Below are 26,195 nucleotides of genomic sequence, written 5' to 3'. Positions count from 1 at the left end.
GTTTAATTTGGATTCTTAGACTCAATATCGTTATTAGAATAAAGAGGTGTCCCAGGTAATGGACTATATGCGGCTGCAGAGTAGATCTACTTCCCCGAGCATTTTGGTCTGGATGGTATCTCTTTCATGTCAATAGCTTGTAGTTTAGAAACCTACAGTAGATTAAAATACCGCTTTATTCCAAGCAGAGTGTCTTTGCAATTTCTGTGCTTATGTTTACATACAGGTGGCATAGTGGCGCAGTGGTTAGCATTGGTGTCTCGCAGTGCTGGGGCCCTGGGTTCAATTTTGGACCTGGGGGGCTCTTTGCAGGGAGCTTGTGTGTTCTCTTTGTGTTCAGGTGCCTGAAGAAGGCTCCACGGCCGAAGCGTTGTGTTTTCTTTCTTCTTTTTTTCAGCATGGAATAAACCTATTACTTGTTCCTTTGCATACAGGAATGTTTACAATGTTCCTGATTTTTTTTTTATTTGATCCAAGTTTGTTTTAGTTTTGATTTTTGCTGTCTGTGAAATGACACAGTTCAGTTCAAGTGAGCAAGTACAGTATAGTGAAACATATAAAGTACAAAATACATTTTTATTAGATATTTTATTGGCAATAAAACTTGAAGATGAACACACTAATTAATGACTCCTGTTACATGTGTGCTTTAATGCCTGTATTGCTCCACTTTCTTCACCTTTGCACAGATGGTTTCTGGTGGTGATGGATTTTTTTCGACTCCCATTTTCCTTCACTACAGAAACATAGAATATACTTGTTAGACAACAAACAGCACCATTTATTTATTAAGCATCACCTATAATTCACCACAGCACTAATTCCATTTAAACATACGCAGTAAACAGTGTACTCCACAATTCTTGAGACTACAAAGCCATTGCTGTTATTTTTCCATCAAGTCATTTTGCAAAGAGTCTGACACAGACAACAGGGGAATGTGCAATCAAACACTGACGCCTACACTCCAAAGTTTATTAAAAAGTGACTGTGTCCCAGTCCTTATGGTCACTTGAAAAAAAAACATTAGGTTGAACAATATATTATAATATAAACTCCATACTATATTGTACTCTTATTCATGTTACTCTTAAGATCAGAAATAGAAATTGCTTGACTAATCAAAATCAACAGTTATGATTTTGCTATTGTTGGAGGAGATTATCTTCTGAGAACATATATATTTAGAAAATAGGATCCATTGTCTAACTTTTAGGTTTTTGTTAGAATTTCATTTTTTTGCCATCACAATTTCATCTGTTTTATTACTTACTACTTTATGTAATCTGCTTTACTGTTCACAAAAGTAAAGAAAAATATGTGCCCATACAAGGACCTTTACTTTATTTTTTTCTGGTTTGGGAGAAAAAGATAAAACCACAAGCCATCTGTTAGAAGTTCATGTGCAAAGCTCCAGGAATATTTCCAATCCCGTCAGACAATTGAAAAGTCTTCCCAGAGTAATTAGTGGAGGCACTGTACAAAACATTAAGCTATTGCATTTAGGCCTATTGAATTGAGAGAAACTAGAATCCACAGAAACAGCTGAACAGTTGTTGGTTGACTGTGACATGGTGTTGTGACAAATGATTCTGGATATCATGAAAAAAGTCCTGCACCGAGCCCTTACATTTACCCAGCAAGTTAAACGAAGGCACGCTTAGACTTTCTTAGGGGAAATAGAGACAGCCAAAAATGACATGATAAGTTTAAGATTGTAATGTTGCACTTCTGAGATGGGACTAGTAGCACGATCTTGAGGCGTAAAGAGAGCCCAAGTGCTGGGGGAGAGCCGGCAGGCAGCAGGCAGGGAACTGCGCAGAGCTGTGCTGTGCACACCTGAGACCAGGCTGAGCAGGCAGAGCACACAGGTTGGGTCTGCACAGGGTGCTCTGTCAGATCTCAGTATTTATCTTGAAAAACTCCTGGGGCGGGCATGGTCGGACACCGTCCAACCCAGGTGCTCCAAGTCTGCAGGTGGTCAGGCTGCCGCGTCGAACCTCGCCCGCCCTGCTGCTCCGCAGTGCGGGCAGATATAACAAGAATAGCTGATGCTGTCTGTTAGAAAAATACCCTGACCGTGCTAATATCCTCATTTAAGTACTTTTAACATATTCTGTTTTATTAACAATAGACCCAATATTTCACTGAATACTGTGTTTATATCAATGTTTTAAGATTTTGAAAATATAATAGAAATTTGAAATATTGCAAATTGTAATGTGTGAAAAGTCATCATTAAAATAGTTATTCCATATACACCTTAATAATTTTAAAATACTTTTTTTTAATAATTAATTCAACAACTTCAGTTTACTTCTGTTTCAAAGCAGTAGATTAATTTACACAAAACATTCATCCAATTTACTTACAGATTTTTGGAATATTCATGTGAAATTAAAAGAAACAAGCACTGTGATTAAAGGCTGCTAACTCTTTTGAGAACTATTCAAGATAAACTCACACTGTTCTTTTGTGTGAACATGAAAAGTACCTGTTCGACTTCCCAGTCACACTTGCGGGTGCTGTGTAGGATTTTGGAACTCTCCCTGTAAAAAAAGCTTGTTTATTAAATATGAAAGTCACTAAGTTTTTAAAAATCACTTTCATTCTATTCTACGTAACTACATATTTGTATGCTACAAATGAGTCATATTAATGTAGTAATTAAACATTTACTTTCAAGTTTCATACCAGCATTTATCCAACTTCTAAGAAAAGGAAGACAAGCTATATAGTTATTTATTTATAACTACAGTACATAGAACACCGTGGACATGTATTTAATGCTAGATTTCAATAGATATATTCCTGGATTCTGCTGCAATTAAGCTCTGGACACTTAATGTGTTATATTTTCTCTTTAGAACTATAAAAGCCAATAACAATCCACTATATTTTAACCTGGTTGCAATGCAAACAACTAAACGGATAACGTTAATACTGGTTTCCCACCCTGTTCATGGAGTCTCCTGAAACTCCTTATAGACTTTGATGTAGTGGGCCTGAATACAAACTGCCCAGGCCCATGAGAGGCTGTGCTCCAGATTCAGCATCAGATTTATTATGATCGTGCAGATTGGAAATTAAAGATTAAAATTATTAGTAATAGCAATACTAAAAATCATACAACAAAAACATTTTTGTTGTGACAAATCCACCATCCAAGTTACAGATGCTCCCTGTTTCATGTTACCAATGTTCCCTCCATGTTATGAATCCTAATGATCTTCCAGCTGCAATTTATATTTCCAGCTGCAATTTATATTGTTACATAAAGCAGAAAAAGAGATTGCTCATTTTGCCACTTATCTACAACCATTAAAAGATTTTCTTTGCTCACAGGAAACAGGAGAGGAGCTATCAGCCCCCTTATCCCCTGCTGCTAAGCCGGTGATGGCTGGTAGTTGCCTTTGTTTCACAGTGTGTTCTTTCTGTGAACTGTGCACACGCGGCAGCAGAACAGAACTTCCACGAGGAGAGAACAGAGGCAACTGGGGGGCTTGAGTGTAGAGGTCATGTGCTGCGAAACAGAAAAAAAATCTTCATTGACACTGTTTTTTGTGAAAGAAAAAAAATGTTTCTAATGCAAATAAACAGTCATTTCCTTGAGGCAGCAAAACACAACAAAATGTGGTGTGTATACTGTATGTCTTTTCTAAATTATATATGTTTCCTTTCTACCCTGTATCACTGTGTCTAAAGAAATGGAGAAATGCAAGAATGGAGATTAAATCACATATATATAATAATTCTGTTGGTCCAGAAAGGGTTTTGATATGTAGGCTATATATATGCTGGATTAATGTGAGAGACTGAAGGTGGCGATTAGGTTTGATAGATGAAAATGAGAGATACTGTATTTTATAATAACGATATTATGCACATAATCAAACACCTTCCAATAACTTTTACTCTTTATAATAATACTCATCTTTTGTCATTCAAACTTCTGTGTCAAGAATGCAATTAGAGGCTACTGAAACAGTTCAGTATCAAGCTTAGCGTGGACAAAGATTTGAGTATTACCACAGAAGAGATGATAATTCAGATCACACATAATTTTAGTAATTGACCAAGAGAAAGCAATTGAATACAAATAGCAGAGGGCCCAGTATGGAGCCCTGTGGAACACCAGATGTAGCCAACAGAACCTTCAAACTAAAAGAGAAATAAAAAAGTGATGCTCAGCAAGCAAGCAATCAACCATATGTTGTTATGAAGGCAACCTCTCATTTTGCTGTAGTTCTGAATAGATTGGTTTATTTTAATCATATGTGTGAGAATGTAATATTTTTTATTATTATACATACATGTTGAGTCACTTATATTACCATTGTAGGGAATATATGGAAACAAATAAACACATGCATGTTAAAATAACACAGTCCGATAACAAATTTGTTTTTTAAAAAATGTTACAGATTCGAGTTAAAAATTTTACCATGTTAGTACATACACTATTGGACACAATTGTTGCAACATCTTCAATTATTTGTATGAAATAGTACAGGATAGCATTTGATCTCCAAAAGTGGATCATCTACACATAGTCAAGCATATTATATAATCCCTAAAAAAGTAAATCATGGGTCTTAAGTCCTGGTTAAAACTGAAAAACTCATTTTGGCAGTGCATCGAGAAAAGACATCAAGAGATGTACCTTCCCTTACTACATTGCACAAGGCTGAGAGGTACTGTAACACAGAACACAAGTGGATTAAAAACAACATCTGATAGCGGCTCACTTGAGGCACAAGACAGAGTTGGGAAATTTGCTTTTCAGCGCGGTCCCCCGCCCCCCAGCTTTAGGGCCTGGACATACACTTCAGAACTTCAAACGTTCTTCATGAACTTTTGTGACCAGCCTTTTGTACACTTTGAGATGTGACGCAGCAGTGCTAACCACTTGATCCACCTGCTTTCTCCAGATGACAGCAAAGTAGTAGCTCCTGCCACTATTTTACCTTTAGAAATAAGACGTGTTGGTTTACAAACTGGAAGAAAGGCTTCTGCCTTTCTGTTGCAATTATCAAGGCATAGTAATTGTTTTAGTCTTGATGGTATTTGAGAAAAGGAAATGGCATGAATATCGCCTTGCGCTTGTTGCTTGACCTGTACTGGATATGCGAACATAAAATTGATGAGTATGGCATAGAAAATAGGTCCTACCTGTGGGGGAGTGTTTGATGCCCAGCAGCATCCTGCTGCACAGGAATTCTGTCATCAAATTTTGCAAGTATTCTGACTGCAAATAAGAAAAACCTTTTTTAATGTAAGACAAAACAGATGTCTTATCAGTAATAATAAATAGTAAAATAAACTTTATATTCTAACCTAAATAATATTCCTAGAATCTTCATTGTGTGGCAATTGCAAAAATTGGAGAGCAGTTATAAAATCATGTGAAGTTAATAATAATAATTTTAATTACAATTTGAAATAAGTCCTAAGTGTATGAAGTGCCCAACCAATGGTATCCATGCCTATATTCATAAATATTTCAGATTATCCTGAAATATCTGGCTAAACAGACACTGCTTGATTATCGTATTTTCAGAGGGCTTAAAATAAGCATTTGGATTTAGAATTGATTAATGTGTGAAAACATTTTTTGAAAACAAAAAGATTGATGAATTGTCAGACTGGGGTGATGTAATTGGCAGGGTACTGCAGTAATCTGTATTAATTTAACCGAATTAAAATAACTCAAATCTTTTTTAGTCATGAAGAGAGACGACTACGAGGGACCTGATTCAACTATTCAAAATCCTCAAAGATTGTGACAAGGCCAACCCAATGGATTTCTTCTTAATCAACACACAATGAAACACAAACCAGAGGAGAGAAATGGAAACTAGGGGAAAGTATATTTAAAACAGTAAAAAGAGGCTCTATTTAGGGAGTCTATAGTAAACTATACTGTCGTGTTGTTCAAGTAGATAATATTGTTTCTTTCAGGAGACACCTGGATCCTGATATTGTTAAGCCACTAAAAACCAAATATTGGGTTAGACAGGGCCCAATAACATTCTCTTGCTTGCAGACTTTTTCATATTATTATATCACATTTATCATGAACGTAGAGATTGTATAGATATGTATAGATAAAAAAGAAGGTTTGATCCCTGGGTTTGACAGGGATTGCTATGTGTGTGAGAATATTTATGTTTAAAAAATGTAAAGCTGTTGCCGGTCACATTTATAAGGATTTTACACCACAGGCGTATAAGGGTGCAAGTCCAAATAATGTAAAACATTTGAGACCAAGTGTTCTGCATGAAGCCTGAAAGAAACAGCAGCTTTGATCTGCTGTGCAATGTAAGCAGGTAATACCTTTGAAGTGATGACACTCCTTTTAGAGTCAAACACGAGGTAAAGGACGGACATCTTCATGCCGGGAAAGAGGGATAGTCATTCCAGTCCATGTAGGGAGGAAGCAATGGATTCCAGTTTAGAATTAACAAGGAAATAATCCATTGAATATATCATCAAATCTATATATTCTGTATATGGTGACAATCTTCTTCATCAGTCGAGAAGGGTACAGACAAATATATACAAAGCAGATATAAAATTGTATTTAAAAATAAAAGTGCATAACAGTGAAAACATAAACATAAAATCCATAAAATATAGGTTGTTAAAACAAGTAAACCAATCAAGAAACCAGTCTGCTTAACAATCATATATGCACAGGTATTTACATAAACACTGCGACTGGGCTATGAACAGAACAGTCGGTAGCAATTCTGAACACATTCAAAACAGAAATACACAGTACCTTGAGATGCAATACAACCACTATCCACAAGATGGGGTCAACTGACTAATGTGAATCAAACATTACAGGAAGGATCAAAATAATTGTAAAAGAACCTGGTAGAAAACAGTGGCTGTGAAAAATCTTACTGACGAACACGTATAATGAAACTCGGCTAAAAAATACACCGCTGCAAGTACTACCATTTACTAATTGATAAACGAAGGAACTGCTTTCCCTTTTTTATTTTGTTTTTTTGCTTGAACAAGCCACTGTTAAGATTAATACAGCGAAGAATTTTGAATACAAGAATAATAAAATCAGTGACAGTATTTCACACATTCATGCACTCTAAGTAATCATATGAAAATCATGCAGCAAGTATGACTCATATGCACTGTGGTATAACCTGACTAATAATCATCATAATATATTAGATTTGTAATGTTCTACATTAAATTTAATGTGACTAAGTGCTATGTACAATAAATAGATTTACAGCTGAGATCATCGTGTTTTCTGAGCTCATATCCAAAACTTAATTCAAACCTAGGCCTTCATGTCACCACTGCTAAGTCTTCTAAGGGAAGGAAGCAGACAGGAAAGGGTGAGATTTAAGCGATTACCTTTTTGTTTGGGGAGTTGTGTTCAGACACTTTCAGTTGCCCATTTCTCCACTTGCTTAGCTCTCTTCTGGGTACAGCTGGGGTCACTATAAGCTATAAGCAAAATGTAGCTTTCTAAAAAATCAGGTTGCCCACTGAGGCAAGTTTAATTTTGGGGGGTTTAGAATGTTGGGTTTGCTAATCAATGTGTTTCCATCAGTTTTATAGATATATTTTTCCCCAGATAATCCCTGCTATAGATTGTGTACTATCACTGAACCCAAAGGTGCAACGTTAAGTTACACTGATCGCTACCATTCTTCTAAAAAGAAGACAGAGGTTACACTCACAGGTTTGAATCCAGATTCGTTTTTCTCAAGAACCTCTCTGATATTCTCCATCTAAAAGAATAAGAGATGTTTTCATGCTGGAGTTTGAACTAGCAATTGGATACTTTCTTTTACAGTATCCTGATGGTGGTGGTTACCACTGCTGCTTCACAGCTCTTGCCTCAAGAATCAGATCAAGGCCTGATTTTTGTCAGGGGTTCCTTCTAGGCTAGGGTTCTATTTGGGTGCTTTGGGTTCCTGTGACATCCTGGAACATGCAGTTAAAGTTACTTGGCATCTGACATTGTCCCCCATGTATGTATCCTTGACTGGCTTCCCATTAAGGGTGTATCTTGCCTTGCTCCCACTGTCTGCTTGCTCTAGTTCACTGTGTCCATACATTGCAATATGCGGCTATTGAAAATGGATGGAATTTAGTTGTCATATATTAAAAATAAAAAAACTTGTTTGAATGGTCCCATGACACACAAAGCTGGCCATAGTGGATACTGGCACCAAAGCCACTTCACTTATGATTGGTTAGTAAGTACCATCTTCCCCAAGTTAAACCCCACAGGAACCATGCAGAGTAGTAGATCAAACCTAACCTGCATATCTTTGAGAACCAGGAGGGGTTTAGAGCACCTGGGAAGAACCGATGAAAACACAGAAACACCATGCAGACTCCAGACAGACAGTCTGGACCATCAGACAAGTATCTAAAAGCATCTGGCCACAAGATACCACATGAAAGCATGTGCCAATATCGATGTCAATGTCTGTACTGTATCTGTCTGAAATAAAGAGGATGTAAAGAGCAGGTGATATGGTTCTCTCACCTCTTTAGGTTCTCTTGCAGCTCTTTTTATGTTTTCATCTTTGAATCTGAAAAGGCTAGATTTGTTCCTCTGTTTCTTTGACCTCAAGTACTTTTTACATGGCTTAACCTGTAAGGAAACAGAAAAGGGTGCTCACAAAATGCCTGAAAAAATACACTGAAATTCTAATCTAGAACAACAGAGATTTTGTTATATATTATCAACACAGGTTAACACTGTTAATATACACAAAACCATAATCTTAGATATACAATATATCCTTCTGTATAACTTCTGCTTTACTTTTTATTATCTCCAGTGTTGAGATTTTCTTTCAAGTGTTTTATCAAACTCCTCAGTGGAACAGATCATTTCTCCCTCCTGTAAAAACTTAAAAGGGGCTTCAACTGATGTTTTGTAACATGAAATACTGCACTATGTTATTATCAACATCCCCTTCTAGATATGGTGGCAACACCCAACATCTGGTGCTTGTGTGGACTGCACCTGAGTAAACAGGGGAGAAATGTAGAAGGCAGATTTGCCAGCCAAGCCTTGCTGAAATGCAGCTTATTGGACAGGGAGCTCAAGGATATCCCTGCATCCTTTCATCATGTTTTGTATTCCGGCAGCCACAAAGACATCATAAGACTTTTTGGAACAATGACAACACAATTGGGACTGTACAGTATGTGCATAAAGGCATCAGGGACTTCTTTACCCGTACACTGTCGTGACAGAGAATTGTTACATCTGTTGCTGTGCAGTCAGCAAGTGCTTCCGTGCCACTGCTCTGTACATGCCCTGTGGTGAAGCCCAGGGTTCTAGCACATGTCTGCCAGCAGTGTGGAGAGACTGAGCTGACCACTGAGAGTGCAGTTCAGGGAGTGCTGAAGTGTTAATGCGGCCTCATTGTGCTGGAAAGCAAGAGAGCGTTTCCATGCAAAGTAGAAGCTACAATAGCACTTTTAAGTTCTACTGTACAAGCAAGCATCCTATCAAGTTCATATTACAGAAATCTCACTGAAGTGCAAGGCAGGAGGTCTCCTACCTTGCTGGCAAAGTCATGGAGGTGAGCAGGTGGTTCATCGGAATCTGAACTGTTTGAGCCACTAATACTGAATGAATACAAGAAAAAATGGAATTACTCCTCATCTCAGAAACTGCACAAGGTACAGTTTTATGAAAAGTTTTATTTTGTCATCGTCATATTTATATGAAGATGCTTCCATATTTCTGATTAGGAAGGCTTTAAATCCAGTACATAATGCCACTTCAACATAAAATACAATTAGGAACACATATGATCAAGCAAAGTGGAAGTCAGTACTATATGCTAAATGATTTGTGGCTAAACATAACTAAAACTAAACAGATTAAAAACCTCTTTAATTAAAAAAATGACAATAATCTTAATAATAAACTACAAAGGATTTCTTAATGTGAATTAATGTGAAATCAATTTTCACACTGCATGTTTTGAAAGAATTCAGAAGAATATATATATTATATTTTGTATTATACATTTGTAAGACATAATAAAACTGTCACTTACATGGTTGTTTTGTGATTAATATATCTAACACATCAGGCTTACCTGCCTTCATGGTCACTGAGAGATATCTTTGACTCTCCATGCCTGTTCAGCATGTCAACAAGCAGTGAGGCTTCAAGTTTCATCATGTCCTGTAGCTCTCTGAGGCAAAGCATGTACTGCAGAAGGAGAGAAGGCTCTTAGTGTTTTAGAACTACAGTCCATTAATCTCTAGGAAATTCAACATGTCTCTACTTAGATATGTGTATCTCTGTATACCAGTACATCTGAGAATAAATAGTTGGTCTAATTAAATAGTAATTTTATCTACAAGCTCCAGACTTGCTTTATATCTTTGTGTGTTCTGTTTCTTACGCTGTTCATTGACATGTTAATTAAATACAGTGGGTTTCACATTTACTGGTGTTAAACATGTTAATGACAGATGGACAGTGTTTCACATTTTAGTAATGAGTGAATATCTTATTATCTGTAAATTAGAACAGTCACTAAAGTACAATTAAACAAAATACTGCTCCAAAAACAGCAGAATAGACAAAAATGATTAGCCAAACACATTGCATCTTCAGAGTAGTATTACTGAAATTGTTGTTTATATTAAAATTATTCACAGAGTATGACAAGAGTTCTATGCACCAAACATAAGAAAAAGACAGACATTGACATTCTAAGATTTAAGAATTTGATTAAATTATTCTCATCTGCAGCAAATGTCTCCATGTTAACATTTTTTTTGTCTGTCCATGTACTGTATATACCAATACTTTTATCTCTCCAGGTATAACTCTGCAACATAAAAATATTAAGCATTTCCATCAATATATCCCATATGTAAACAGTGTAAATCCAATGGGTTACTGTTTTTAAAATTTAAATATCATGCTCACATGTGCAAGAAAGAATCCAGAGAGCAAGATCATGTTTACACGAGGTAGCAAATTGTGCCCTCATACCTTGGTCCTGTCAGGATCATAGTAATCCAGCAGTGTGTCACAGAATTGAAACCCAAGTGTCTCCAGGTCAGATATGCTGAAATGGGTTCCCTTCCTGTCACCTGAAATTCACAAACCAAGCTAGCTAAAACTTTCTCTCCAGGGAACAGATAAAAATGTAGCACATTTCTGCTAAATAAAAACTACTCCTTGGAATCATATAATTTTCTTTCATTTAGGTATCCCAATAGACACTAAATAATGTCATCACCTATTTCATTCAGTGGTGGTCATTTAGGATTTCCTTTAATCCAGACGTTTCCAAATTGTTTCATTGATGAAATCTTTTAGAAATTTAAGAAGGATTAAACATTTAAATTGCACAATTAACAGCTGTTGTGTCATCTTAAACTCTCTTGTAATCCAAAGTACTATAATTCAGATTATTTAAATTAAATATTTATAAATCAAATAATAGTTGCGATTCACAATCCAATTTCCTGAAATGTCTGAAATCCTAATGGACGGATCATTATAGCTACCAATAGGAACATTTTAACTTATTGATGACCATGGCATCACTCTGTCTTCTCCAATACGCATTTATTAAGCTCTACTATGTAAAAAAAGATAAAAGATTCAATAGAAAATACTGCTGTTTTTTTAATGCATCATGCACAAAAAGGGTAACAATAACTGCTTGTAGACCTACTAATGCTGTTTAAGTTGGTTAAGATACATTTTCCATGCAAATCATTCTCAGACCTTAGATTGCAAATAAACTAAGGGGGTAAAGCACATTCAGTGCAAGTGTTAATGTCACAAGAATAAAAGCAATAAATCAGAAATAAAGCAGACTTTATGACAAATGCATTCAATTTAAATATTTACAGTCTTAGGATTTTGTTTAACTCAAATATATCAGTTTTATGACTTACAGTTCTAAAACATCTAAAATTATAAAACAGCTAAAGGAATATCACTCATTTTCAATAAACTGCCATTATGTTGATTGCAGGTTTACATTTCTACACAAGTTCAAGTACTAATATTAAAACTCAAGGTGAGTTGAACGTCCAGCTATAAATGCTTTATGTACAGTATGTACATTCAGTGTTATGTACAAGTGACACCTACCTGTCAACCTATGCTTTATAAATACTAGAGAAACTGGATACAACTTCTATGTTAATGAACAAAGTCAACTTAAGGTTAATTCCATGAAGTCTCCTCTGCATCCCCTACCCATGTCAGAACCACAGAAGGAGGTCTCCAAAGTGAAGCTGTTAGGGACCCCCATTCTCCACAGGGCAACGCGCCCTGTTCCTTCCTTCTTGCGCTGCACTTTGAACTTGCAGCTCTGAAAGGAGAACTAAGACACGAGGACCTGCCTCAAGCAAAGGAATTACAATGAAACACTACGCACACGTTTAACAGTATTATTACATTACAATCCAAACATAAATTCAGCACAGCCTATTATTTTACCATTTATTGTAAATAACCAAAAGACAGAAATATACTATTTCATCCAAGACATATTCAGCAGCATACAGGGATGACAGTGAAATACAAATCAATATTATTTCTTTTTTCCTGAGCTTCTCCGTAAAGTTTTTTAATTGTAATGTTAAGGGTCCAAACTTGAGAAAGCATCTTTTTTTAAAATTAAAAATAATATACAGCTTTGTTCAATAGTTTCTGAGAGAACAGAGATATTCTGACCTTAAAAAGTCAGTGCTGTTTGTGTCAATTGTCCTTGAATATGGTCTGACTACTCTTTTAAGCCTGTTTAAACATAATCTAATCCTGAATGTCACTGTGTAACAGCAAATTGTACTGTACAAAATGATCCATTTTCAGTTTGAAATTTTAAATTATATACAGTATATATCTTTGCAAGTAAGATATATTCATCCTTCTTTGCCTCCGGAGGCTGTTATTCAAACACATACTGTAGCTAAAGCATAGAGTAAAATAGCTCCTACAACCTACATTCAAAGTACAAGATGATTTTAGACCTAATTGATCAAATGAGTGTCTATCAATTAACAAAACATTCAACCATATAGGTTCTTTCAAAACGAATAATATCTAAGGACTGTGTAATCTTGGTATGCATTTAAAGGAAGTTCATTACAATGTAGTTAAAAAAGTGGAAAGAATTTTGTCACCTGAATGAAATGGAATGTCATTAAAGGGTTGATATTAACATTTAGAATTATTAAATTAACTACATTTAATATCTTCCCAGTTTATTTAGTGTTAATGAACAAAAGAAGAAGAAGGTGAATGACTAGTCCTGAATGTTTCGTTATATTACCGTCCTGCAAGAAAGATACTGAGAATCAGATTTCCTGGTCACATTTACATATGCTTCCGGTACTAAAAATACTAAACTATACTAAAAACATAAAGTCCATACCAGAAGCTCACAGGACCAGAGCTCATCCTGGTTCTGTAGTGTTAAGTGAAATAAAGAGTATACGACTCTCCACCAGATTAGTCACTAGTCATTTCTGGCATTATCACTCAGCAACATTGGTCCTCACTGATACAGGTCGTGGACTGAAGCAAGAGTACAGTACCCTACTCAAGCATTAAACAGCAGTGTCTGCAGCAGGGACCTGAACCCACAACTTGTCACTCATGAAGCCAAAGGCTTGACCCCTGTGCCACCCAACCTGATAAATTATTCAGACAGTATAAAAATTAAATCAATGAGAAAGCAAATGACTTTGCAATATATTTCACTCCTTGTCACTAGTTCACATGGAACAGAATCGTTTCTATGCTATCGTCATTGTTGCGTCTTTTAAGATGGGTTAAACAGAATTAGTTTTTTAAATTAGAAAGTGTTTGTCTAATTAGTGCTTTACAGATGTTCTGTTTGAATTACAGGTACCATGTTGGGACAATTCTTGCTCAACATGAGAGGGAAGATTCGCTCATGTCGTTGTTTCTCGGGGAAGCGTGTTCTCTCACAGCCATAGATGAAGGCATTGTGTTTGCGGCTGTGCCCGTGTAGATCACAGTACAGCAGCACCTTGCGCTCCTCACAAAGCCTGGAAGAGAATGGGAAGCAGACAAGAACCAGAAAAGAACATCTCAGGATCTTTTAGCTCATGGTGCTCATCCAGATGCCATCTGATTAATTTTAATAAGACTAGTATTAACCAGATCCATATATTTCAGTTTCTTGAAATATCCTTAAAAAATTGCATCCAGACTATTACTGATAAAACTGACTCATTTATAGATAAAACTCATTTTCCTATGTGACTGCAGTGACGAGACAACAGAGATAGCAGAAATGACACTTTCATTTCATAAACAATTTGAAAATTGCTTTTAAATTATAGAATTGTGTACCACTTTGGTTATTTGTTTTGTAGTTTAGCGTGCTGGTGCCTACAATTACAGAGCATTTGGCATACCCTTTCTGCTTGTGTATGCAGTACCTGATATACACTAATATCGTACGTAAGGAGCAGGATGGAGTGTACATGTTGTGATATGTCTGTCATGATGAAGAAATTGGTTAGTGATCTCTGCTATGAGCAAATAGAAGCAGCCCACGTTAGACATTGACAAGGAGAAAATACGTGCCTTGCAACCTACAGTAGCTTAATTTTTTGCAAAGGGTTTGCTCATGTGACAAAAGTAATGAAACTCATTACATTACACTTGGAATTGCAAGCTTATATAGCCCACTAAAATTGTTTCACATAATAAAACACAATCTTAAGCAACACAGTTTTTTGGCTTTGTTCCTCAATTCAATAATAATTCCAATGTAAAAACCTGTTTATACAAGAAAACCTTTTCAAAGCGAAACTTTTCTTAAAGAGCACTTCACCAGAATGATTTTATAAACAGGTCTCCAAGTTTTAAATGTCGAGTGCCTTGCAAAAGGCAACCTTGTAGTTTTCATATTTTGGTGCTTTAAAGCTTGCCGTTGTGGTATATTTAAGATTTGTTATATACACAACCAGCTCCACACATTAACAGCAAAGAAACAGTCAGTCAGGTCCTGTATTTCAAGCATACCTGTAGATTCAATCTCGAAAATCAAGAAACTTTCAAAACAACTAAGGGATCCATTTCAAAGACCCTTAATATTCCTTAGAGCTAGGTGAAGTCCATTATCAAGAAGTGGATGGTACCCAGACACTACCAAGATCAAGCTATTCCCCCAAACTGAGCAGCTGGTACAGGAAGATACACATGTCATATGAGGGGCATGGAGAATTTGAACGTGTTTAGTGGCTGAGATGGAAGAAAAAATCCATAGGTCAACAATATCTTAGTCACTTCACAAAGGGGGCTTGTATGAAACACAAAACCTTCTCAAATCACAAAATTGGAACTTCATCATGACACCCAACAAAGTGCAGCACACAGCCAACACCAAACCAACTGTCTAGCATGGCGGTGGCTGTATTATGTTATACTTCTGCTTTTCATCAGGAAAAGTAATGCAAAATCTTAGAAGAAAATCTGCCTCACCCTAAAACTGAGGCAGAAGTGCACCTTTCAGCAGGACAAGAACCCACATCTGCACTGGAGTTGTTTAGGAATAAGAAAGTGATTGCTGTCTCTCAGCACTAGGTTCCTAGGTTCAATTCCTGGGGTGCTATCTGTGTGGGGTTTGTATGTTCTTCCTGTGTTTACAGGGATTTCCTCCAGGTGCTCTGGTTTCCACCCAGCGTACAAATATATACTGGACAGTTAATTGGCTTCTGAGAAAATGTGTTTGTGTCTGTGTGTGCTTCCAGGGTGTGTTATGCCTTGCACCCGTTGCTTTACCCAAAGGGTTTCAGCAACCCAGCCATGCTGTTGAAACCAACACTCTGTCTTCTTACAAGAAAGGGACAGGAGTTAGTGGATCAATTATCTGCTAACCACCAATGGGCAGAATGACCTCCTCTTTGTAACCTTTCTTATGGTCTTATGAATTTTAATGAGAATTGATGGAAACACTTTAAAATTCCTGTCCATAAGTGATCCAGTCCCAAAACAATATGAGAGAGCTTGAGTAAATGTGCCAAGAGAAATAGACAAAATTTGCACCCAGCCAGCCTGCAAAGTTGGCTTACCCAAATATCAACCAAATATTGTGATCATTGGTCTGAATAGTTATACAGTCAAACTATTTTTTTTATTATTTTTTGCTGGCATTTACTGTAATATACAGTATCATATTCTTAGAGGTCTTCATATTGAGCAGATTTGCAAAAAATGTAGCATGTAGCAAAAAATGTAGACTACTTTTGCAGGGCACTGTAAATGCATGACATAGCTTCAACAACACTGAAATGAAGCTCTCTTGATATCCTTAATTTAAAACTCAAAATGCCTTTTGAGTTCAAACATACACACCCTCGCATGCTGTACAGTTAAAAGTTGGACACACAGGGATCTGTTCATGTTCAAATGAAAATATATTAGTTAAGTTACCGTTTTATAAGCCTCTTACTGTCTTGAATACTTCAAAAAGGAAATGGAGTCACTGTATTTACCGCTGTATCATGTTCTTGGTAGCCCACAATGTGGGGAAGAAATCTCTCAAGATGGACCTGTAGTTGCGATTCAAGTCCCGGCCTGTCAAGGAGCATCGGTAGTTACCAACAATAACCCCATCAGGGTTTAACATCGGCACCAGTTTAAAGACAAAAGTGTCTCTCAGAAGTGCAGCATCTTCAGAGTTCCCAAGAAGAAAATCAAGGATGCCCTTCATCACCCAAGAACTATTGGTCTCTCCAGGATGAATGCGAGCAGTCACCACTATTGCTGGCTTCCTAACTCCTTCCTGTTCCCTTGTGGCTGGATTTGTTACAGTAAGCACTGGGACCAGGTTACCAGCCAGTGAGCGACACAGCATCCTTATTTTACAGAACTGGGAACGCACAGGATCCTGCTCAATCTCGGAGAGATATGTTCGTAGGTTGGAGTAGGTGTAAGGGTAGCAGTGCGCAAAGTAACAAGTATCTCTATCATGGGGGAACGAGAAAGTCCAGCTCAGTGAGTAGCAGGGATGAAGTGATTGCTGTCTCCCATTGCGGTAGTAGGACACCTCTTCTCCAATACGGTGCCAGCCCACCCTTTGCTTCTGTGCTTCTTTCTCGGAGTATAGCAGGGGGCGCTGTCCTTTTTTGTACAGACTGGTAGCCTTCAGGAGATTAGTAATTGTGAACCGATAACGGACACCTGCCATTGTATTACTGACTCGGAAGTAGAACCACTGTGTATGCTTCTCAGTATAAAGGTCAGTTCTGAGGGTGAGTTCATAATCACATTCGCCTCTAGAAAAAAAGAAAATGATGTATATGTTAATTACTTACACATATGTTGTGAAAATGTTACAGAAATGCTCAAAGATCTATAACACTAGAGGAAACAGTAAGGAGAAGTAAATGTAAAGTTGTATGTTATGGCTTTACATATGACTTTTCTTCTCAATGCAATTACAGTGTACTCACCATTACTGTAACCAGACCACCTCAAGCTTTGATCAGGTCCTTTTTAATTGTGTTTTAAAAGACAGGTAAGACACTTTCCACAACACATTTGCTGGCTAATGTTTAAGAACAGAAGAAAAGTTGAAAGGGAGCAAGAAGCATATTCTAGACAACCACAGCACTTTTGTATTAAGAAATGTTTCCTCTTCTTTGTCCAATAAATTAACATTTCCCAGTTGTTACCTAAATTATTTACTGATATTGTACTAGTTCCTGATATTGGCTACTTGGCAAAATGATACCAATATTAATTCAGGTATTATTGCTTTAGCATTGATAAGTGGTTTAGCCTGCTACAATACAGTTCACTGCTGTCAGACATGGATGCTGAGATTGACTTTCAGATTGTATACACTCTGGCAACTTTCTGAAATTATGTTTATAAAGGGGAAAAGATCAATGGATAGCCTGATCAGAGGATTAACCATGAGTATTAAGTCCATTTCAATCATACAGTCTGTAATTAATGGGGAAATACAGTATATCAAACTTGGTAATCCAATGTAGCAAGGAAAAAATGTGGAATGAACTCTTGGCAAGCTATTTTCACACATGTCTTTATATTGTAGGAATTGTGGAAAGTGGGCCCTAGTGTGCTTTGTAGACCTGCATGATGTGAAAGCTGGTGCTCAGGTGGTCATTCAAAGTAAGGCCGCACTCACACTTTGACAGCCCTCAGCAGGTTGCCACTCTCAAACCGAGCCTCAAACACCAAGGTAGTGTCAGCCGGCCCCGAGAGAATCACAGCAGCCACCTTCAAAGGAGTACGGCTACCGCCAGCCCGGGATCGTGAAAAATAAGGCTCCTTGCTTGCTGTGGAAACAGAAAAAACTGACCTTAAACTCAAGGATTTCACGGGAGTTTAACAATAAGGGTTTCAAAGTCATTGCAGGTTTCCATCAGAAGTGATGTTTTATTTTGTATCCTATCACATAATAATGGTAATCACACAGTCAGGTCTGTCTTACTCCCCTAGTTTAGCAAACTAAGATCTCCTATGGCCAACATGATACCGGCCAACAGGGAGTGGGGGGGTTCTCCTCAGTTAACTAGTACTGGTCATGTCACTAGATGGACCCCGACAGGCATTTTCTCATCTGTTGCCAATCTGACAATTCTGATTTCAGTTGACATAGCCATGCCGGAATCAGTTAAGTCATGAAATAAATACCTTCATCTGCTGTATAGACCAGTGTGCCCTCTTCCTCTGCCATTTGCACCACTTCCTTAGGATTTCCTGGTACACATAAGGGTTCAGGGACTGGTGGTGCCCACTCTGAGACAGGTAATGAGGTTATAGAAGTGTTTATACAGCATCAACCACTACTACTGCTACTACTACTACCATTCTTTATACTTATATAGCCTTTTTCAGCCCAAAGGATTCCAAAGTAGTTCACATATAGGACACCAACGTCATCCACCATTGAGGTGCTGCACCGATTATGCACCTGCAGGCCCATTATACTGCACAGCAAAATGGAGCAAAACCAAGATGTTGCAACGAAGAAGAAGTGATAACTTGTTCACCAAGTCAATTATGAAGTAAATTCAGTAAATACAAGATTTTACAGGCCCAGAGTGGAATTTACAAAGAGGAACACAGTTACTCTTTCATAAAAGTGCCACAGAATATATAATGATCTAGGCTCAACGTTTCATCTGCAGGGTGGTACCTCCTACAGCACAGTGTCTCAGGTCACCAGACCGGACACTGGTTTGTAAATTCTGGTCCAGGGGAAGGGTGTCACCTGCTGGATCACAAACCCCACCTGCAGCAAGAACCTTAATTTCCCAGTTGGTCTCCCACCCCAGTACTGACCAGGTCCAGCCTTGCTTTCCTTGGGAGACGCTTTTCCAGGACAAGAAGAGGCTAAAAGACGTTAACGTGGCGGCTCACCGATGTGATGTATTTCCTCTGGAATGACCTCACATTCCTGAGGCCAGCGGGAGAGAGAATGAGGTCCTGGTCCGGTCACCCCGTAAAGACGGCGCGGCTCTCGGAGCCGAGGTATGACTTTCCCAGACTGAAAGTCAAACACCACCTGCGTTGTTCTAGGCAGGCGTACAGCACTGGAGGAGGCTGCAAGAGAAAAGCTTTATTGCTGTTCAGGTGAGGTGATAACACTGACATGTAGATTAAGAAAGTCAGTAAAACAGAGACAAAAGTAGCAATTAATCTGCATCGCCTGAAACAATCACACCTATGGAAAACCACAGCCAGTGAACCAACACCAAACCAGAACAGCTGCCTTAAATGGTCATGGTCAAACGAATTCTACAATAACACCTGCACACAGTGCTATTTTAAAGTTTTCACTTTTCATCGACCCTGATATGCAGCACTGCTGCAATCCAAACTTAAAAAATAACTTACAAACAGCCTATTTGACTACAAGAAAATAAAAAAAACATAAATGAGGAAAAAACTGAAAAAAGTATTTGACTATGAATAATCACACTGTACATATTTATATAGAGAGAATCGTGGTTTAGACTGGTCTGAAGCTTAAGATCAGTCATCCCATGAAGACAGCATTTGTTACAAAGACCAAGCAGAGCCTTCCTAGATTAAAATTCATCATAAACAATTTATTTGCAAGACATGTACTGAAATCGCAATTTAAAGACCTGTTAACCATTTCTACAAATAGTGCCTTGCTATCCCAGTAGTTCCTTGTGTTTAAGAAACTACCACAATACACTTTGTAATTTGAATATAATATTTCACTATGAGTTTACAGATTCTTTTCAGACAAGATAAAGTTTATATTTCTGAACCACTTTTCCTGCCTCTTTATAAGCTTCTCTCTCTTATATTTGTGTTATACTGAATGACAGACATAACTTAAACTAACTCTATTTTGATGTATTCAACTTCAAAGCAAATGGAAGTCTAGATCTAGGCTTTTTTTAAAATATTTTTTCCTGAAAATGTTTTGCCAAAATGCTTTTTTTGGAATTGGATTCATTTTTTAATATAGTATTGGGTGCTCATTTTTATTTATTTATAAGCTTTTTTTAATCATATAAAAGACATTTTGTTACCTTCATTCTTGCGTAATGAAGGCCATTCCTCTACATATTCTTCCTTCTCACTTGTTTGCTCTGTCACAAGATCTTCATCCTCATCTTCAGATGATGAAGAGTAGAAGGAGAAATGTGTCTTCATTAATTTTGCACCTCCTTTCTTGTTTTCACTGGCCAAATCTACTGCTTGATACAAGAAAAAATGCACTTTTAAAATAAAACATCGATCACCCTGTACAGTTAAAATGCTTGAAGAGTTTTGGCGTAATCTACATTAACATTAGTCCCTGAAAGTTTAATTTTATTTTGTGGTATTAATTTGTTCTGGGAAATGTCATCAATTAACACTTTTTATTGAACACAATGAACAAAAAAAACATTTAATGAACAATTCATAGAAAACAAAGGAGGAATTCAAAATTGCTTCAATAACTGAATTAAGGTTACCTAAAATGTAGGCAGGCTTGTGGCATGATGACACAGTGATTAGCATTCAGACTGGCAGTGCTGGGGCCCTGGGCCCAATTCCTAGCATGCTACATGCATAGAGTTTGGATGGTTTCCTTGTGTTTAGAGGGCGCTCCAATCCTTTTTGTATTTTAGTTTCATTATTACATTCACCTGCCCCTTGTTCCTCGTATATTATTTAAACCTCGTGCCTCTGAAGCTCAGGGCTCTGCTTTGGAAAACGGACACCTGGAGGCCCGCCTACCATCAAGTCGCCCTACGTCTTTGGCTTGATGGCATAGGCCTCCTATTGGCATCCCCCCCGATCCTCGTCGTCTCCTCCACGTTGTCCTTTTTCACTTACTTCCGGATTATACCGTCTGCATAGGGTCCAGAACTACGCTTCATGGGAGCCTGGACCGGCTCCTGTTACAAGACTGGAGGTCTGGACCTTGGGCAACTCTATGTGTTGTCACCAGAGCCCTGTTTTGAGGCTTTGGGTTTTGCTAGGCTTGCTGGACTTTTTAAGATAGCTGTGGTAGAACAGGCAGTGTGCAATGATTTTTATATTGAATTATACAACAAATTCAAACCTAAACACAACATTAAAAGGATGATATGCAAAAAGTAGGTAAGAAAAAACATGAAAATGAAGATTATATTAACTACTATTTTCAATATATGCATTCAATAGGTGTATTGTACTGATATGCTGTTCTTATTTAAACCAAACAACAACAATAGTTCAGGACCTTAAGAGAGGGGTGTGAAACATCAGGAACTGTAACTCTGATTTAATGATAAGATATTTTTCTTCATTCTGTTAAACCCCTGATCACATCACCTCATGATGTGATGATCAAGCAAAGCAATGTGAATTGAAATAAAAACTAGTTCACCCCCCTGTAATGTAAGCTCAACGGGTTAGTTTCAGGAGTTAGAATCTTGTATTTTTGTAAATTATATCTACTTATGTTTTTTATTCTTACTTTGTATAATTTTCTTTCTTTTCATTTTCTCATTGAAGTGAGCAAAGGAAATGAAAAAAAGATCCAAAAGTAAGAACAGTAAAAACTGTTTTGTTATAGTTTTGTTATAAAATCAAAGTCAAACCATAGCCATTCAAAACACAGCTTAAATTTTTAGATTCTTTTTAAATGCTTCTCTAATGTTCCTAATATTATTTAATTTGAACTACAGTAACGTTAATATTGTTTGACACTCAACAAGTCCCAAACCAACCACAATACTTAAAAAGTGTTTTCAAGTTACGCATCAATCGTATCTCATATCTCATAGTGCGTCTAATTTGCTCTGTGCATATTTTCACACAAATATTAGGAACACACTTACCTTTGCAATGCCCACAGCGAGGGAGATGATGTCTCAGAACCAATTCCTGAAATAAAAATCCATAAAGCTTGTTTCTCAAAAGCAGGTGCATGGTTAGAAAATACATATATGGCTATATGGTGCATACTGTATCTCTGACTGAAGAATTATTACAGATAAGTAAGCTACATATTTTGTCCAAGGGTTCCTCCTAATTTCTTTGAAAGGGAAATTCATTTGAATAAAATAGAACAGTTACCAGATTACACACAATTATGGAGATATCCCTGAGCAGTTTAATACTACAAATGCAGATGATTTAGCTTCTAGTGATTTTCCTTGACATTTCCCCTAGAGTCCTCATAACCTTATAAAAAGGTCTGTCTTTAGTCATAACAGTAAGGAACTACTTTGCTGCCAATATTACATTCTACCTCTAAAAATAAATGTAGCCCCGTTGAACACAGTGGACTAGATTAGTCTCAGCGAATAACCAACGAATATGCAATAGGCAGAATTTAAGGTCCTTAATTCATGTATAAAAAGGTTTTACATTTAAAATAAAATGTTGAACCACTCTAAATTATTATTAATCATAATGTTTATCATAATCTACAGTAATAATTTAAAAATAAATAATTTAAATAACTACTCAAAAAGCGCATTTTCTTGGAACTAAACTGACAAGGTTTACAATATTTGAGAAACCAATCTATCCTTTCATTTAATTAAATTACATATTTTGCACATTATTTATTGTATATTCATGTAGCCCACACCCAATGCAGTACAGAACTATCACAACTTCTAATACTGAGTTTCAAAAGTGGGTTGAAAAGCAACATACAAATGACTGAAAAAGAAAATGGTTTTGTGTTGTTAACACGACTTAACTGATTAAAATCTTTTTGATTAACCTGCACTGCAGTGTACAGTACCTTTGTACGAAATGATCTTTTAATCAATATAATTTAAAGATTACCTTAAACCTAGTCTAAACACTAGTTTACCAAACCTCAAATAGTAAAATGTCGTATGCTTGTTTCGGTTTAAAATGATCACTGTGGATTAATGATGACTGATAATATATACTAGTAATACTAAGAATAACAAAACATTACAGAATGGGACAAGACATCGCAGCCATAGGAAAAAGCTGAACCGAAATACTGCTGCAGTTAGGAACAAGTAATAGGTTTATTCCATGCTGAAAAAAAGAAGAAAGAGAACACAACGTTTCGGCCGTGGAGCCTTCTTCAGGTCACCTTTTTTCAGCATGGAATAAACCTATTACTTGTTCCTTTGCAGCCTACGCATGCTGACGCAGCTACCCACCTGAACTACTACTGCTGCAGTTAACTGTGCAAAAAGCAAAGCACTCTAGGGACGCTAGTATCAGGTTTCCAATATTCCGAATCGTATCAGTAAAATCATCTGGTGACTATTGTTACGCATATTATTGCTGTTAAATATCGTGATAGCCTTCAATGGAGAGATCACCTCCAATTGCTTCTTTATTACATCAGGACCCCTTTTTAAGTCACAAGCGAAAGTAAACCACAAGAAACACAATAAGGAGTAAAGGAGAGAAAGTGCGAAAGATCGGGTCAAACCCATGTGGTCCTGCGTTAGAAATCGGGGAAAACTCAAAACATTCGAGGGGAAAAATCCCAAATCTTATATTTTAGTGAAACCAAACTGCTTTCTGTGGTTATTCATGTCAAAAATAAATAACTTGTTTTTTCACTAATATAGAATGTAATATTATCAAACATTTTGCAGCTTTTCAATAGCCTGGAGTTCTGCAAGCTTACCTCGCACTTTTCAGGAGCCAGTGCCTTTTCTGTTGCACTCCACCCTAAACCTGCCATCCAGCTCGGTGACACGTTCAAACACTGCGTAGACGAGAGGGGATGAAATAATTTAATTTCTCCAATTTAGCCCTCCCAGAGACTCTCTATAGTCAGTGGCCACATGATGCAGACATGTAAAAGCCTGTTTTTACTGTTGCTTCTTCTGACCTTGTTGGACCTAGTCAAGAAGTGTCTATATGGTTACCATGGTAATAGTAATTATTTGTGTACTCCGCGATAAATCGGTCTAGATTGTGTAATGATGACCAGACTGAAATATCAACGTATTATTTTATTTACACTACGTAGAATTTATTTTCCACATATACTCTGATGGAGGGATAATATTTTCCCTTACACATCATATTACTGCCTTCATGTCTAACAGTAACCCAAACAGCTTTGTACAGTATGTATTTTGTGCATTCACTACCGAAAACAGCGTTTTATGGCTGCTAAAATAATCGCCGTAATGAACACTTAACCGTTTGAGCTGTACAGCAAAAAGTAAGAAAGTACAGAAGGGCAAGAAGGAAAGAGGAAGTTCCGCAATTAAGTGTTAGAGCTGGTGCTCCTAAACGTGTGAAGATGCAAGCAAACTAGACTTGAATTAGATTCGGTTTTTTAAGGGGCGGCATTTAATCAATTTCAAAAATATTATGAAACTGTCACAGCCCCATTGTTCTGCCTATGCGTATGGTTAAGAAGGTGGCATTTGACTATCTTTCCGAGTGATAAAAATCATAAACTTTGCACGTAGTTCAACCTTTTCATTACAGTTTATTAAATGCATTCTCTTTATGACTTGAATATGAAAATAAACGACAATTATATGCAACAGACACGTTCGTAAGACACAATAAGGTATTGTAACGTTTATGCTATTATTTTACATATAAAAAGCTTTGACTAGTACGTCATGTACCATACCATTGGAATGATCCAGTTATATTACTCACGTATAAACTCAAAACTCTGTCGACTAATAGAAAAAAAACGTGAAAACAACCTCGCACCTCAGTGTACCAACATTTGTCAATATCGTCGTTAGTCCTATTTATCAATTTTAAAATACACATTGAATAGCTGCAGTACTGTGCATTTCAGAAAATATAGACAAGACATAAGAACAACTGGATAATTATTTTGCAACGCTTTTTATGTAGTCGTTTTATTAGTTTTCTATAAAAAAACTGAATTGCCCATTAGCAAACAAGGATGCAGGAGCCATATCACCCTGCAATTCACAACTGGCAACCCACTGAAGCTAAGCAGGTAACCCTGGTCAGTACCTGGATGAGAGACCTCCTGGGAAAAACGAAGTCGCTGCTGAAAGTGGTGTTAGTAGGGCCAGTTGGGGGCGCTAATCCTCCAGTCTGTGCGAGTCCTAATGGCTCAGTATAGTGACGGTATAGATGTAAAAGAGTAGGGGTGTTCCTGGCCAAGTTTCCCATTGGCCTTTACCAATCCTGTCCTCCTAATAATCGCAGTCTTTGAATTGGCATCATCACTCCAATCTCCTCCCCGCTGATAGCTGGTGCATGGTGAGCGTACTGGCGCACTATAACTGCCGTCACATCATCCTGCTGTACAACGGTGGTGGGGACTAAACTACGATAGGAAATGCAATGGTAGTATTTCAGGAAACGTGTGCTTATTTTGAGTACATAGTGCTGAGAGCATAAATCCTGTTATTTATCACTACATGTTAAATCCCTGAATTGGAGGAGGTGGTTAGAAAATGGATGGATTTTGACTGATTACTAAAAACAAAATTCAAATGAGAATTTAGGAAATTTCCCACTACACCACTAGTTTCCTCAGACTGTAGTTGATTTTACAAAGAGAACCTTACACATACGCATCCTCCTGACCTACAACAAAATAGTACACCTAGATCTATTCTAAATTAATATATTGATACCTACATTAACAATTTTCCAATCAACAATCAATTCACTGCCCCAAAATGCTGTTAAAAAAATTAAAAATAATGAATTTGTGATTGCC

At 37.1% G+C, this 26,195-nt stretch overlaps 1 protein-coding gene across 2 annotated transcripts; it reads right to left on the bottom strand.

Moving 5' to 3' along the window:
- Nucleotides 1–557: 557 nt before the first annotated feature.
- LOC148654782 (cytosolic carboxypeptidase 2-like) lies at nucleotides 558–24,377 on the bottom strand. Of its 2 annotated transcripts, none has more exons than XM_088644714.1 (20): nucleotides 24,147–24,377; nucleotides 22,354–22,399; nucleotides 20,572–20,739; nucleotides 19,424–19,606; nucleotides 18,695–18,799; nucleotides 18,186–18,336; nucleotides 16,525–17,307; nucleotides 13,908–14,067; nucleotides 12,248–12,374; nucleotides 11,024–11,124; nucleotides 10,113–10,228; nucleotides 9,567–9,633; nucleotides 8,537–8,644; nucleotides 7,719–7,769; nucleotides 7,390–7,482; nucleotides 6,337–6,390; nucleotides 5,173–5,248; nucleotides 3,344–3,523; nucleotides 2,465–2,549; nucleotides 558–736 (listed from the first exon to the last, which is right to left on the bottom strand). In XM_088644714.1, exons 1-20 carry the CDS (start codon nucleotides 24,201–24,203, stop codon nucleotides 676–678), a joined length of 2,772 nt encoding a protein of 923 aa, XP_088500840.1. In that variant the 5' UTR covers nucleotides 24,204–24,377; the 3' UTR covers nucleotides 558–675. The 2 variants fall into 2 exon arrangements, with proteins under 2 accessions (XP_088500840.1, XP_088500841.1); XM_088644715.1 differs by having other exon boundaries at nucleotides 2,495–2,549.
- Between the last annotated feature and the right edge of the window lie 1,818 nt (nucleotides 24,378–26,195).

This window comes from Lepisosteus platostomus, chromosome 9 (genome assembly GCF_059453375.1).
Source record: "Lepisosteus platostomus isolate fLepPlt1 chromosome 9, fLepPlt1.hap1, whole genome shotgun sequence".
NCBI classification, from domain to species: domain Eukaryota; kingdom Metazoa; phylum Chordata; class Actinopteri; order Semionotiformes; family Lepisosteidae; genus Lepisosteus; species Lepisosteus platostomus.
Note: the sequence above shows the minus strand (reverse complement) of the source record. Positions and strands in the feature narration are given on the sequence as shown.

Coding starts and splice junctions, on each gene's coding strand:
- LOC148654782 (XM_088644714.1), bottom strand. CDS start 24,203: ATGGCAGGTTTAGGGTGGAGTGCAACAGAAAAGGCACTGGCTCCTGAA. Junction 6,391..7,389: donor ACAACTCCCCAAACAAAAAG/GTAATCGCTTAA, acceptor CCCGGCATGAAG/ATGTCCGTCCTTTACCTCGT. Junction 737..2,464: donor TGTTCACACAAAAGAACAGT/GTGAGTTTATCT, acceptor ATGTTTCTGTAG/TGAAGGAAAATGGGAGTCGA.